The following is a 15,418-nucleotide window of genomic DNA, read 5'->3' as shown; positions in this document are numbered from 1 at the left end:
GCCTCAACCTCCCAAGTGGCTGGGATTACAGGCACCCACCACTGTGCCTGGCAAATTTTTGTATTTTTAGTAGAGACAGGGTTTCACCATCTTGGCCAGGCTGGTCTCGAACTCCTGACCTCGTGATCCACCCGCCTCGGCCTCCCGAAGTGCTGGGATTACAGGCGTGAGCCACCACATCGGCCAAGGAGGACTCTTTCAAGGTGATTTTAACTTGTTCCTTCATATTTATTTTTAACTGCAGAATCTGAAAAAACAGCTCTTGTTTTATATTAAAGGGAGATCAAAAAGAAAGCCTGTTGCACTGCCAGCAACCATCTGAAGTTGGGATGCTTTTGGTGTCTGTATGTTCAAAGTGTACACAATAGTCTCTTGACTGTTTTTACTTTCCCATCTGAAGATGGGAAATTATACCACTTAAGCATTTTATATTACCTTTTTCTTCTAGCACTTTTGCAGCATTTGTTGCAACCCTGTAAAGCAATGAAAATTAGTACATGTGTTAAGCAATAACAGTACAAAATGCAACTTCTGGTATGAGCATCTGATAAAAGCTCTGGGCTCTCTGGTTAGAAAAATGCATATAGACACAAAATTTGCATGCTATTTCAAAGGGTTCCACAGGCCCTATATTAAGGGGGTCATTTTCTTTCTTTCTTTCTTTCTTTTTTTTTTTTTTGGAGACAGAGCCTCACTCTGTCACCCAGGCTGGAGTGCAGTGGTACAATCTCAGCTCACTGCAACCTCTACCTCCCTGGGCTCAAGTGATTCTCCTGCCTCAGCTTCCTGAGTAGCTGGGATTACAGGCACGCACCACCAAGCCCAGCTAATTTTTGGTATTTTTAGTAAAGACGGGGTTTGGCCATGTGGGCCAGGCTAGTCTCGAACTCCTGGCCTCAAGTGATCGGCCCACCTCAGCCTCCCAAAGTGCTAGAATTACAGGTGTGAGCTACCCCACCTGGCCAAGGATCCTTTCCTTTAAAACCCTCAGAAAGACTTGGACTTCAATGTAATAGATAACCATAGAGCTGAAGGGACCTTCTGTTGTTTTACAAATAGCATGGTAAGATGGCAAGATCTTCAGCCACTTCTAGTATGTGAAAATGATCAGCAAAGAGTCCCTGTCTTCTGGCTCGGTGCTCCCTCCACTACTGGCTGCTGCCTTTGATAGGACACTAAAGCCTCAAGGACCTGCCTAAGGACACATTTGCAGATCTCACTTACCCTGTACCCAGAGAGTGGCCCCAGAGACACACGGGAGTGATGCCACTTCTTGCCTTGGTCCACTCATAGACACAAATGGCATCCGTAGTCAGTCCCTCCTCTGTGGGCTTACCTGTAGAGTCCCCAAATCCTGGCAGCAAGAAAAGGCAAACACAGTATCACTGCCTTCAAAATGAGGGGTCATCAGAGGCCCCCTGGTTACTGAAACATCTTTGTACACCGTTCTTAACACATACCTCTGTAGTCAACAGACAAGACATGAAAGCCACCATCACTCAGCACCTAGGTAACAAAGGAGCTGTTATCACTTTAATTAGAAGATGAAAACAGAAAAGGCTTCTCCTCCCTATATCCATCCATATCACATCACAAGGAGGGCTCTTTCAAAGGTAATTTTAACTTGTTCATTAGTATTTTTTTTAACTGCAGAACCTAGAAAAACAGCTATTATTTTATATTCGATGAAGATATTAAAAAGAAAGTTTGTTGCACTGTCAGAAACTCTGAGCTATTAAAACTCAGCTGTTTTGATAGAAAAACAGCTATTTTATATTCGATGAAGATTAAAAAGAAAGTTTGTTGCACTGTCAGAAACATCTCTAGGATGCTCTAGGTATCTGTATGTTCAAAGCATACACACAAGTTTAACAGGTGGGGAAAGATGTATTTTTGAAATCTGGTGTTTGACTTCCAACTTGAGAAGGCGAGGCTCAGTGGGAGAGACGGAGAGCAGGAAGGCTGAGCAGGGTCAGACACCTGGGGTCTCACGCTGGCTCTGCCACTTACCTGCTGTGTGACCTTGGCCAAGTTATTTAACATTTACATATGTAAATATTATTCTGAAAAGTGAGAAACAATAATAGTCGCCTTTAGGTCTATAAATGTCTCTTTTTAAAAATTCCTTGAGAATAAGAACTCTACACAGAGTTGTAGTAGAAGCAATCAAAAAGGGGAAGCTATTTATATTAAATATGAATAAAGAGTTAATTTCAATAAAAATAAAGAGATCACTGTAATATATGAGACCACTGCCAAGCTTCTAGTAGGTAAAGAAGGAGAGACTATGAAAACATAATTTTTCATGAAATGAAATACAATGATTGTTGGGTGTGGTGGTGCACACCTGTAATCCCAGGACTCAGGAGGCTGAAGCAGGAGAATCGCTTGAACTTAGGAAGCTAAGGTTGCAGTGAGCAACCAAGATCACACCACTGCACTCCAGCCTGGGTGACAGAGACTCCGTCTCCAAAAAAAAAAAAAAAAGAAGAAATACAATCATAGATAAAGAAAAGAGAGATAAAAAAGGACAAAATTTTACTGTGCAGGCACTTTTGAAACTTTATTTAATCCTCACAACTGTACTGTAAAGTAGATATTATTCCCATTTTACAGATAAACTGACCCTTGCGGAGCTTAAGTAACTTATTTAAGATCACCCAACTGGCTAGAACTAGAACCAAGATTCACTCCTGGGTCTGCCTCTGTCCAAATACTGTGCTTCCTCCCACTGCATTTTATATCCGGGTGGCAAAACCTCATTAGGAACTTGTAAATACAAATTAAACTAGCAACAAGGAGCTAAATATACCTTTTACATATCTGTTACATTCCCTCCAAGAAAGTTAGCCAAGACACATGGCGGCTAAGCATGCAGGAAAACGGGAATATGCATGTGTGTTGCAGCACGTGTTGAAGGACCACTAGGCAATACAACCCAAGAACCACAACTGCAACAAACCCTACTCCTAAGAATTCATTTCTAGGAAAAAGACATGAAAGAAGAAAAATCTAGATGCTTATAGTTTTCTGAAACGATATTAGTTAAAGCAAATGCAGGGAGAAAAAATCTTATATCCAATAGCAGTGTAACAGTTAAGTAAACAATCGCTTATAAATACAATGGAGAATGACACAACCTTTTAAACTGGCTAACTATGATGACTGTGAAAACATGGAAGAATGTCTATAAAATAGTGGGAAGTAAAAGAGCACAACATAAATGTATATATAGATACAATCATAGTCACAAAAGCCTTTTATAAGGAGAAGTAAAAACTAGGTGGGAATGCAAATAAATGAAAATAGCTCTATTAGTCTGTTGCAGTGATGAATACACGAAGGAATGAAAATTTAATAATGAAAATTTATTGTTTTAAAGAAATCACCTATCCAGAGGAGGAAAGGAAGGGCTAAGGAAGTTTGGTCCTGTTGGGCAATGATGGCACTGGCACTTGATGCCCACGATCTGCCTGGGGGCAAAGTCCTGCCATACCAGCCACTCTCCTTCCCCACCCATCCTAACTACCACAAGGATCACCTGGCTGCATTTCACACCTACGGCTCTTCTCCTTTCTGGGAACATTGAGACAGCTCTGAGTGGGAGGGGAAAAGCACGCACATTCTCACGGACATTAGCTTTACCACATTCCACGTGGGGAATGCAAAGGGCAGGGTGCAGAGGGGAAAGCAAACCTAAAAATGAATAAACATTGTACTCCTGGGCAACACTGCACCCAGCCCCCTGCCACTCTGCAAGCATTGGCTCTGAGAAGGCAGTGATGAGGGGATGAGGGGAGGGGACAGGAGAGGAGCTTCCTGTCTGCACAGGGGAGACAGGATGAAGAAAGCACTGGAGATACTGGTACTGCCAGGATTCTGGGCCCCACTAGTATTGTTTGATCAGGAAAGAACTCCAAGGTGGGAGCCAGCATGTGGGAGGAGAGACCAAGGCCCCGTGGTCACCAGCTGGTCACCAGCAGCGGAGATTACCTAACCAGAGGGTGGAAGAGGATAAACAGGCAGCTTGTTCAACCAGTTCTGAGGCAGATATGGCTAAGTGGAAAGCCTGCCATCTTCTGCATACCTGGAAACACAGGGGCTGTCCCAACAAACCAGAGTCATGCAGCAGGGAGTGAGGAGAGCAAGTGTGGCCACGTTGCTACTCTACAAAGCCTTACATGGGCTGAAGCCAGGGTTTCAATGACTTTTTTTTTTTTTTTTTTGAGTCAGGGTCTCCTCACTCTGTCGTTCAGGCTGCAGTTTGGTGGCACAATCCTAGCTTATTGCAGCCTCAAACTCCCAGGCTCAAGCAATCCTCTCGCCTCAGCCTCCTGAGTAGCTGGAATTGCAGGCAAGTACCACCACATCCAGCTAATTTTAAAATTATTTGTAGAGACAGGGTCTCATTAAGTTGAGACCCTGGTCTTGAACTCCAGGTCTCAGCCTTCCAAAGTGTTGGTACTGCAAGCGTGAACCACTGCACCCAGCCTTGAATGCCTTTTAAAAGCAGACATTCTGGGCGGGCGCGGTGGCTCATGCCTGTAATCCCAGCACTCTGGGAGGCCAAGGTAGGTGGATCACGAGGTCAGGAGATCGAGACCATCCTGGCTAACACGGTGAAACCCCATCTCTACTAAAAATACAAAAACAAAATTAGCCGGGCGTGGTGGCAGGTGCCTGTAATCCCAGCTACTTGGGAGGCTGAGGCAGAAGAATGGCATGAACCCAGGGGGCGGAGTTTGCAGTGAGCCGAGATAGCACCACTGCACTCCAGCCTGGGCAACAGAGCGAGACTCCGTCTCAAAAAAAAAAAAAAAAAAGCAGACATTCTGTGTCTTTAGCCTATAACCTCTAGAAACTAAAAATGTTGATTCTTTTAAAAGGAGTGACCATTTTGCACCTTAATAATACTCTCTCAACTCATCCCCCAGCCCTCAGAGAAAGCAAATAAAAATGTCAGCCGGGTGAGGTGGTCCGCGCCTGTAATCCCAGCACTTTGGGAGGCGGAGGTGGGTGGATCACCTGAGTTCACGAGTTCAAGACCAGCCTGGCCAACATGGTGAAACCCTGTCTCTACTAAAAAATACAAAATTAGCCGGGCATGGTGGTTGGTGCCTGTAATCCCAGCTACTCGGGAGGCTGAGGCAGGAGAATCGCTTGAGCCTGGGAGGTGAAGGTTGCAGTAAGTGGAGATCATGCCACTGCACTCCAGCCTGGGCAACAGAATCTCAAAAAACAACAACCACAACAACAACAACAACAACAAAAACTCTCTCAACCCATCCCCCAGCCCTCAGAGAAAGCAAATAAAAATGTCTTCACCTCCATTTGGCAATGAGATTATTAAGTTCACGAAGGTACTTTGGGACCTAGAGAAGCTCGGTTCTGTTTTGATCAGTGTAGGAGCAGAAGTCCACCGGTGGGACTTTGAGCCCCAGACACCACAACCCACCCTGACCAGTACCCTGGAGACTTCTCAAAAAACAACCACGCAGAGGGCCTGAGGAAAATCTTATGACATATCAAACAGACTTATGAAATGGGTGCTTTGAGGCCTCTTCAGACATACCTTTACCAGCTTCAGTCTGTGCGAAGCTGCCCTGTGAAGGAAGTTTAAAAAAAAAAAAAAAAGCAAGAATTAGGAACGATGATAACAAATTCAATAAAAATCACTCTCGTGCTGCTGGTATCTGATCTCAAGCCTTTCTCTTTCAGGTTGGAGGAATAAATAACTAGGAGAAGGGGAAATGCAAAAAAAAAAAAACAAAAAAACAAAAAAACTGCTGGGTTTCACAGGAAATTTCAGCAAATGTGGCTCTAAAATGGACACATCAAAAAAGCCCCTTGAGAAAAGGCGAGTCTTGAGAAAGGCGAGTCACCTGCCAGAAAAAGACAGGGAGGAAGGGAGTCACAGGCAGGTGCTCCTCCCAAGATGGTGGAGATCTGTGTGTTTCCGAGGCACATCGCCCCTGCCCCAAGCTGAAGGGGCACAGTCACAGCCAATGATCATCACCCAACATAATTATACAGGCCCAAAAAGGCTCTGACAGCACATCGAAGGGGAGCCAGACTCCTGGGAGACGTTCTTTGTTACAAAGCGAGGTTGGGACTACAGAGAATGGGCTGAGGTATGAATATTCTAGAATTAGTCAGACGGTCCCCAGTACCTGTGGTCAGAATTCCGTGTGACCTCTCTTAAGGAGTCATATTTTCAGCTAATAACATTAAAGCTAAATAAAGGACTCTCCACTGTAGTGTTCTGAAAAATCTCTGATCTGGAAATGGCTCTTCCTTTCCCCCATAATGCGTGCCTATTCCCTTTCCTGTCATTCATGGGTTCAATCCATCATTTCAGACACTCTTCGGGAGCAAAGGAATCATCACTTTCTTTGAAATCAACATCCAACTTTTGGAAGAGTTATTCTTTTCTCCTCAGTTAGGAATCCACATTATTCTACATATAGAATAATCTTTTTAAGTGAAGCTTATTGCCAGAACACCCTCAGATTTCAACAAAGGAGAAGAAATATGTGAAGGCATGCCTACAGAGTTAAAAACAGAGCCCTGTCCTTCTTCATTCCCCCATGGGGCCGAAATGCTCTCAATCTCCTGAAAAAAGAATATGTAAGCAGAGCCACTGACCTGTGTTCTGCACTGCCATGAAGATAAACAATAATTGGGTTCCCATCGCGAAGGGCTGCTTCATACCAGCAACAGTCCTTCCCCTTGGCATCTTCCCCTCGGCAGCTGGGGACTGTGTGCCTGAAGAGCAAGGGAGGTTTAAACAAATGTAGAAAGAGGAATTCTCCATCCTTTCCAAAGGCTGAAACTCTCCTTATGATATATATACATATATTTTAATTTTTTATCTGAGTAATATATGCACATGGCAAAAATAAAAATCTAACACCACAAAAAGTCTTATGATGAGAACCACAACTGCCCTACCCCATGTCCCCATGCACAGAGACAATGCCTTTTAACGACTTACTGTTTCGTTCTTCTGACTTCTGCACCTGTTAATTTTCCAAGACTGCAGTTCTTAGGTACAGCCCATTGAAATTGTTTTTTTAAAAAGGGAAACAAGTAAAAGATAATAGATGTTTACCATCTGCCATGAGTTCGGCTGAAGAGATAAGTAGGAAATAATTTAAAGAGAAATCAGTTTATGTAAGAGAAAAGAACTAAAACACTAAACTATTCTGCTCCAGAAACCAAGTAACCTTGTGATTTTAAACATCTGTGTGAGTTCCAGTTTCTCCACTTTGTTAAACCAGTGAATGCTGCAAATGCAAACACTGCCATATGACATGTCACCATGGGATGTGGAGAACTGACTAAGGGTGACAAATCTTCTGTCCTCTCCATCATTTAAGGACAGAAAGTCTGCCATCATTCCCAGGGCCTCTGTACTCCGAATATAGGCACTGCTGCCTGCTGGATGAGCTGATCTTGATGAGATAGCTGACTCACCAAACCAAGGACCAGTGGGGCAAAAGCAAAGAATAAAAAGATTTCTAAATTCCAACACATTTGGGTGAACTGTACCCCGCAGAGTAGGAAGAAGTTATGGGTTGGTCCTAAACATTTTATGATCAAAGGTTTGAACTCAGGGAGATGAAATAGAAAACAGGTCACTGGAAACTTGGCAGCCAAGAATGAGTATTACAACTAAACAGAAGAAATGTTAAGGTTAGCATTGTAAGACAATAGACTGTTCATGACCTCATCTGACATATTTACTGAATGCCCTTTATGTGCCAAACATTGTGCTAAGCAATGAAAACCCACCAACAAAGTCTATCACCTGCTGAAGCTATAGTCTTGTAAGGAAGACAAATATTAACCAAATCATCACACAAACATTTATTTCATGACAATGGGAATAATTGTCAAAAGGGACAAGCACAGATGGCCATGACAGCACATACCTGAAACGGGCAGTGAGGAAAGGCTTTCCTGAAAATTACCAATTAAAGTAAGATCCAGTAGATGAGTAAACAGTTAGCAAGGCAAGAAGAGGGAAGGCAGGGAGCTGAGAAATAGAAGGAAGCCTTGAGGGCAGAGCATGTCCTAGGAGGACAGTGTGTCTGGAGTTAAGGGCATGAAGGCAAGGCTGGTATGGAATAAGGCAGAAGGGATGGGTAAGGCCAGAAGCCAAGGGCAACACCTAAAAGTCTGTACTCCAAAGCAAAATTCTTAGAAAGCAAAATCAAGCAAATCAACAGAAGAGGAAGGTGTAGGAAACAGCCTCCAGGTACCTCCAGGAGCACCGACCTCTCCATGGGCAGGTAACACAGCACTGCTCCTCTGAGTCCTAACAGGAACACCTGCCCCATCAAGCAACCCGGTGTCCCATCCGTGCACTCACCAGATCCCTAGCATCACCCCAGGTTCAACTCTCAGGTAGAAGTTCACTGTGTGAGGAATCTTTAACTCCGGTTTCTTTAAATCCACAAGAAATGGGGCTTTGACTGGAAAGTAAAAATCATTATCAACTTCAAGAATCAAATTCCATGCCTTTTAATTACAATCAAAGAAAGGAATTAGCCTACATAGGTTAACAGGCTTCTAAGTTGCAAGCTACTACACTAAACTCCTAGCAGAGTATTTTATTTTATCAGCTAGGACTAGCCTGCAGAGGAGGGGCAAAAAACAAAAACCTAAAAGCCAGATTTTAAAATAGCATCAGTGTGATGGCTCATAATAGAGAAACAGAGTTATTCAATCCTTATCCTTGTCTCCAGCTTTTTAAAAGCAGCGGAGACCATTCCCCTAAGAAGGTAAAAAGGCCTAGAAGAAAATAATAAGTATTCTGCTTCTTCGGTGAAACCTAATCATCAGCCAAAAGGCAAGAAATGTCCAGAACTACCTGCTTACCAGGAGGCAAGCAGGTAAGAACTAGAAGGACTGTGAATGGAACCCCCACCCACAAGGCCATGCATCTCTCTTTACTCCCAACAGTTTGCAAGGATTCCTGCTAGACTTCAAAGTCAATATTAAATAAGTTTCAGACCATTTCAGTCTAACCACAATTTCACAGCTGACATGTCTTTTCACTGCATCACAACTTTAAGGGTACTGAGGTCTTTATTTGGGAAAAATTATATAGGCAAATTTATGGAAGGTCCATACTTACAAAAATTAAAATAAATTAGCATGTCTATCAGAGGAAGGGAAACGTGTTCTTTTAAGGATTTACTAGTAAAGCTGTCATACAGAGCAGCAATTTTTCTTCCGAGCATTGAACAGGAGTGTGGAAAATATCTGCAAGATATTGGGAAACACACAAGGTTTTCGAAATTAATCCATTTGTCTTGGTTTGTTTTTTTCTTTTTCTTTGTTTTTTTTTTTTGGACAGAGTTCTGCTCTTGTTGCCCAGGCTGGAGTGCAATGGCATGTTCTCAGCTCACTGCAACCTCTGCCTCCCGGGTTCAAGCAATTCTCCTGCCTGAGCCTCCCAAGTAGCTGGCATTACAGGCACCCACCACCATGCCTGGCTAATTTTTGTATTTTTAGTAGAGACAGGGTTTCACCATGTTGGCCAGGCTGGTCTCAAACTCCTGACCTCAGGTGATCCGCCCCCAAATTTCAGAGACTAACACTGGGAATTCCGGGTCAGATGGCATTTAAGCAAAATCTTTTACACAATGACAAGGAATTATCTACACGGCAGGCCAAGACTGGGACTAAGGGGAAACCAGGTAAGGAAAGTAATAAGGCAGGGCCCCAACCAGTAGCTGAAAAAGCCAGGACATGGCAGGGACAGGAAGGGAAGGGATATGTTCGCACCACAGCCAGGTTTGGTCCCTTACTGTAGCCCCATAGAAGGCTGAGGCTGGACCCCAAAGTCACCAGTAAACAGGATTCAGACAGTTTAACAGTTGCTGCAGTTTTTAATTATATCACAATTCTGCACTATATGTGTTAGCTATTCTTATCATTAGTCTCAGGCAGTGAGGGAATAATCCCTAGATCTCTATATTCTGGATGTATCTTAGGAAGAAATGAGCCAGTGTTAGGAGACCCCACTTCTGAGATGAGATCCCTGGAAGAGACGGACCCATGAGGCACAGGGCTGGAGCCTGGTCAGGGAGTGGGATGGGTGCATGCACATCTTGCCTACGCTATTGTTCCCTGTGACACAAACCACCCAATCAGGAGCTGTCAGCACACAAGTGACGATTTGTCCATGAGGGGTCACTAAGGACACCTCTGTCTCAAGCCACCTCTCTTGTGAGGGTCTTAGAGAGATGAGGGATACAGGAGGTCAATGTCATCACCTCCTGCTTCCAGTTTTTGCCCACATTATCCATTAAGTAAGTCCCTTTCCATGTTGTAAGAGGTCATTGTTAAAACTGTTTAATATAATCAAATGTTAAGGTTGAGGGGCTGGAAACCTTTTTGATAAATTGTCTCCCCTGCCCTGATTTCTATGCTAGACCAGAGGCATTTTTGGAAGATACTTATTACCTTTGCTTTGCAAACGAGACTGGAAAGTTAAGTAATCTTTCCAAGGTCACAAGTCAATGAATGGCAGAGCCACACATACCCAGGTCTGTCTGATCCCATAGTCTTATAATGATCTCCAGGATGTCACAGTCTTGGTGACATCCATGTAAGCAGAAATGAACCCCAGGAACAAGGCTGGCCTCTGGCAAAATTCTGCTCATAGACAATCTTGTTTTAAGATCTCCTTCTGCACCTTAGCCCTCTCAGCAGGGTCCCGTCCTTTCTTCTTTCCTCCTTCCTGCTCCTGTATTCTCAGGAGCCCTCTGATAACAAAGTCATCAAAGAAAGACCTCTAAAAAAATTAATTCCCCCTGAAGTGTTAATGACTTAAAAATCAGAGCACTTATATGTGTTTGGAAGAGGCACGAAGAGAGAAGATAATGAATCTCTGATGAATTTCCAGCAGTTCTGCAAGAAGTGGAAAAGATATGTGGGCTAAGGGTAATGGATAGATTTTTGAATACATCATACACTGGCAATTGCCTACTCATAAAATCAGCAAGAAAGAAATGAAAATGATTGTTTCATAATACTTTAAAATAGCACCCCACCACCCCTGCCATGAAGGCGGCAGGAAGGAGAGGACATTGTTGTTCTGATTTTAGAGATAAGAAATCAAAACCAGAGAAGCCACTTTGAGCCACAGATCAAGCCCAAATGGACAGAACTGAACCCAAGGCTGAACTGTGCCTCCTTCCAGCTGCTGGCTCCTGCTGGCTTCCTTCTAAGCTCCCCTCACTCACCTCCACCCTGCCTGTTAGTCTCCCGCTACGCTGTCTTTTGAAGGTAGGCAGGGTAGTCTCCCGCTAAGCTATGTTTTGAAGGTCTGCTTGGGAAGCAGAGGCAGTAGAGGGAAATGTGTGTCTGTTTTTTAAGGAATAATTCATACACAGTGCTTCTCTCAAATAGCTCGAGGCACTTCTCTGAGATGCACTGCGGGAAGAGAACACAGTGACCAGATCCTCAGAGCATCAATAATGCAAAGCAGCTTCTTTTAACTAAGGGGTTGTCAATTTGACTTCCCCTAGATCAGTAAGGGATCAAAAGTCACCAGTGGCTAATAGACCTTATTTGAGCGGAGGATGCAGTTTCAGCCCAATCCCCGCTAACGGCCAGCCACATCAAACGGCCACCTTGGTGCCTTGGTGTTCTTTCACTTGCCCTTTGATCAGCTGCAGCTGTAACCGCACAGCGTCCCACAGGGGACTCAGAACCTAACTGGATGATTCTTACTGGTGAAAGCTGGTGGAGTCTGAGCTGCTACAGGGTGAATCACTCATGCTCAGAGGTTTCTGCAAACCAACTTTGGGAAGCCCAAATCTAACTACATTTACTATTTCAAATATTAAGACAGGTACCTTCAACCTGTGTGCCAATTCACTCAGTCGACATGTGTTTGTCACCAAGCATCGGGAGACATCCTCCCAACCAAATCCCCTCTTCCTTCACACCCATGGAAGTATCTCTTTTTTGTCAAAGTCTCCTGGAGAGATCATTCCATGGTGACCTCTCCTCTCTTGTCTTTCCTCCCACAAATAATAATGGGGCCTCGGCTGGCCTTGAATTGTTCTCTGATGGCTTTCCCATTATTAGCCCTGTCTTCTCCACTCTATCAGGCCACAGACAACAAGAACAACATGGCATAGAATGCTTCCTTTACATTTCCCTCTGTCTAGCCCAGGGCTGAGCTCCGTAAATATTGACGCATAGGTTGAAAATAGAAAGAGAGTGCATTTATTTTGTAAGGGAGAAGGAAGCAACATTTATTGGTAGCTTCAGAGGAAAGAGGAAGGACTTCATTTTCTTTTTTTTACTTAAACAATTGCAAATGAATCAATGTGTGCTCCACAGAGCAAGGATTTTGTCTGTTTTATTTACTGCTGTGTGACCAAGACTAGAATACTGTCCAATAGATAATAAAGAACCAACGCTGTGGAAAGAATGAACACATTTATCAGCCTACTCCTGCACATTTTCTGAGCACTATCTAGGATTGTAATGACTTGGGGTGGAATGGGGGAAATGAGGAGGAAAGTAAACCTTTGGTTTCCCCCAACTTCCTTCTGGAGCACATTTTCCATTTTTCTTTTTTTATTATTTTTTTTTTTTGAGACGGAGTCTCGCTCTGGTCACCCAGGCTGGAGTGCAGTGGTGCGATCTCGGCTCACTCCAACCTCCGCCTCCCAGGTTCAAGCAATTCTCCTGCCTCAGCCTCTGGAGTAGCTGGGACTACAGGCATGTGCCACCATGCCTGGCTAATTTTTTGTATTTTTAGTAGAGACGGGGTTTCACTGTGTTAGCCAGGATGGTCTCGATCTCCTGACCTCATGATCTGCCCGCCTTGGCTTCCCAAAGTGCTGGGATTACAGATGTGAGCCACAATGCCTGGCCTCATTTTTCTAATTTAAAGAAAACCAGTTGTAAAGTGGAGACTTACTCTCCTTGGCCCACCCACCTTAAGCAGCAACTGGATTCGATAAAAATTTTTGTAAAATAAGTAACTAGATTCCCAAGGCATTAAAAAATAGCCACTGAAAAAATCATATGATGAAATGTTCTTGGGTCTCACAACACATCCCACTAGTTCCAGTGCCATGATCAGGGCCAGGGGCATGGCAAGCCCCCATGAATTTTTGCTCACCTAAATGAACCCGGCTCCAAGAATCAAAGAGGACTTGGGATAGTGGAAATGGGTCTGGGCCTCAGCCTCAGCACATCTTATAGTAGCCAATAATCTTCTGCTCAGATGAAGACATATGCTAGTATTTTATTCTTTCAGGAAGTGTCTCTTGAGACTTTTTTCACTAATTAGTAAGGCAAGTAATAGATGGTCCCCAACTCCCTATCTCCCACTCCATTATCAACAAAGTGGGTTATTCTCTATTAGTATGACGTGCAACTTTGATTCTCTGCCTAATAAATGCCCTTTACTGCCAAATAAATGTTAAATAATCAGCCATCAATTCCACAGAGACCATCAAAGTGAGAAACATTAGATGTCAACGTTCCCAGAATCACCACATCTGGGAGAGAAGTCCTGTTAATATGCAGTTTGACAAGTGCAATCAGGACATTCTGCCACGTGTTCAGATCCAACCCAGAGCTGGGAGGCATGGGCTCTAGGTGACTGGGCCCCTGCAGAGCTGCCAGCACTCTGTTGTCTGCAATGAGAATAAAAAGGAATAGAAGAGAAAAGAGGCCAGGTGCAGTGGCTCACACCTGTAATCCCAACACTTTGGGGTGCCAAGGCAGGTGGAACCTGTGAGCTCCAGGAGTTTGAGACCAACCTGAGCAATGTAGTGAAAACCCATATCTACACAAAATACAAAAATTAGCTCGGTGTGGTGGCGGGTGCCTGTAGTCCCAGCTACTGGGGAGGCTGAGACTGGAGGACCGCTTGAGCCCTGGGAATGAGCCGAGATTGTGCCACTGCACTCCAGCCTGGGCAACAGAGTGAAACCCTTGTCTTGAAAAAGAAAAAAAAAAGAGAGAGAGAGAGAGAAAAGATCCCTGTTTGTCATCATCACTCTGGGCACTCCAAAGTGAGGTCTCCTGTGTCCGGATGTAATTTTTGGATATTTTCTAATCAGCACAAATTAAACAAAAGAAATAGAAAGAGGGAAGTAAAAATGCCAATACCTTCCCACACCAACAAAACTAAATGAAATACCCACGTGTCCTGGGTCCAGGATCTCCAACCAATACCTGGCTTCAGTGCAAACAAGACTGACAATATGTTGCAGGTGGATTCAGGTAATTTAAGATTACTGTTTAAACCGAGGGTCCATGGGAGGAAGAAAACAGAAACAAAACCCGAAACACCCACTCATACATTTCAGACTTAAACAATATAAGAACTTGGCACAGGTAATGCCAAGTTATGGTTTCAACACACTATGTACATCTTTAGCATACTGGAGGTGTGTTCTTTAAATACATGCCAGGGAATTCACACTCAGGGAACTAGGCAGGGATTTTCTGATTCTTTTCCACCTACACAGATAGGCGCTTGACCTAAGAGGATCCCGTCCAAGATTACAACATATATTACTATTGTCACTATTACTAATGTCATTCAGATCCATCTTGTATGTTAGCAAAATGGTCAGATAATAGAGATTGGTGTAGGAATTCAACCATCTCCCTGGCATCTGTATTTCGGAAGCCCTCAAAAGTTATAACTTCCTGAAATACCAAACCTGAGAGTCTCGCTGGTCCAGGTTGGGATTGAGGCTGAGGATACCAAGGGCAACCAAAGAGCCCTAGAGTTCTCAGGGGGCCGCCGAGGTCCCCCGGACACAATGCTGGGCCTTGGGCCCGGGCCAGCAGAGGGGATTGCGGCCTCGGCCGCGCCCTGGCCCCCTGCCCCATCCCCGCGCAGCCTGAGCCGTCGGGGCCCGGCCAGGGGTGGACCGGGCGGTACTCACCGCAGGTTGCGGTCGACCATGTCCCACCAGGCGGCCACGCAGCTACGGGCTGGGGGCCCGGGCGGCTCGGGCGATGCGGCCGCCTGGCAGTCCTGCGCGTCCATCCCGCGCCGTGTCCCGAGACGCCGCCACCGCCGCGGGAGCTGCAGTCCGGAGCAGCCGCCCGCGACCTTCCCGCCCCGGCGGCATCGCGCCCGCCCTCCTCCTCCGCGCGGTCAGGCAGGCTGGTACGGCGGGGGAGACGCGGCCCGAGGGTGCGCTCCGCCCGGGTCAGGCTGTTCGCGGCCACACACACACACACAGATGTCCTAAGCTTATAGCTAGCTATGCAACATTTTATTTTAAATTGATTTCCATTATACTTCTGTGTGTGTGTGCGGGTGTGAGGCGCGCACAACGCAGTAAAATATGTTTTCACCATGGTACTACTAACACAAAAGTTTGACAGCCACAGCTTTTGATTTTCATGAAGAATA

General features: G+C 44.7%; 1 protein-coding gene across 1 annotated transcript in view; it reads right to left on the bottom strand.

Moving 5' to 3' along the window:
* The window catches only part of ABHD12B (abhydrolase domain containing 12B), a 32,973-nt gene extending 17,804 nt beyond the window's left edge, over window positions 1–15,169 (bottom strand). The window contains exons 1-8 of the mRNA XM_522850.7: window positions 14,943–15,169; window positions 9,143–9,270; window positions 8,375–8,477; window positions 6,646–6,765; window positions 5,573–5,603; window positions 1,461–1,506; window positions 1,225–1,354; window positions 436–473 (exon numbers count right to left, since the gene is read on the bottom strand). Of these exons, the coding sequence (XP_522850.2) occupies window positions 436–473; window positions 1,225–1,354; window positions 1,461–1,506; window positions 5,573–5,603; window positions 6,646–6,765; window positions 8,375–8,477; window positions 9,143–9,270; window positions 14,943–15,046 (700 nt within the window). The 5' untranslated portion in view covers window positions 15,047–15,169. The remainder of the gene's footprint in view (window positions 1–435; window positions 474–1,224; window positions 1,355–1,460; window positions 1,507–5,572; window positions 5,604–6,645; window positions 6,766–8,374; window positions 8,478–9,142; window positions 9,271–14,942) is intronic.
* Window positions 15,170–15,418: the final 249 nt, after the last annotated feature.

This window comes from Pan troglodytes, chromosome 15, assembly GCF_028858775.2.
Source record: "Pan troglodytes isolate AG18354 chromosome 15, NHGRI_mPanTro3-v2.0_pri, whole genome shotgun sequence".
Lineage (NCBI taxonomy): Eukaryota > Metazoa > Chordata > Mammalia > Primates > Hominidae > Pan > Pan troglodytes.
The sequence above is the reverse complement of the archived record's forward strand: the minus strand, read 5'-3'. Positions and strand labels throughout refer to the sequence as shown.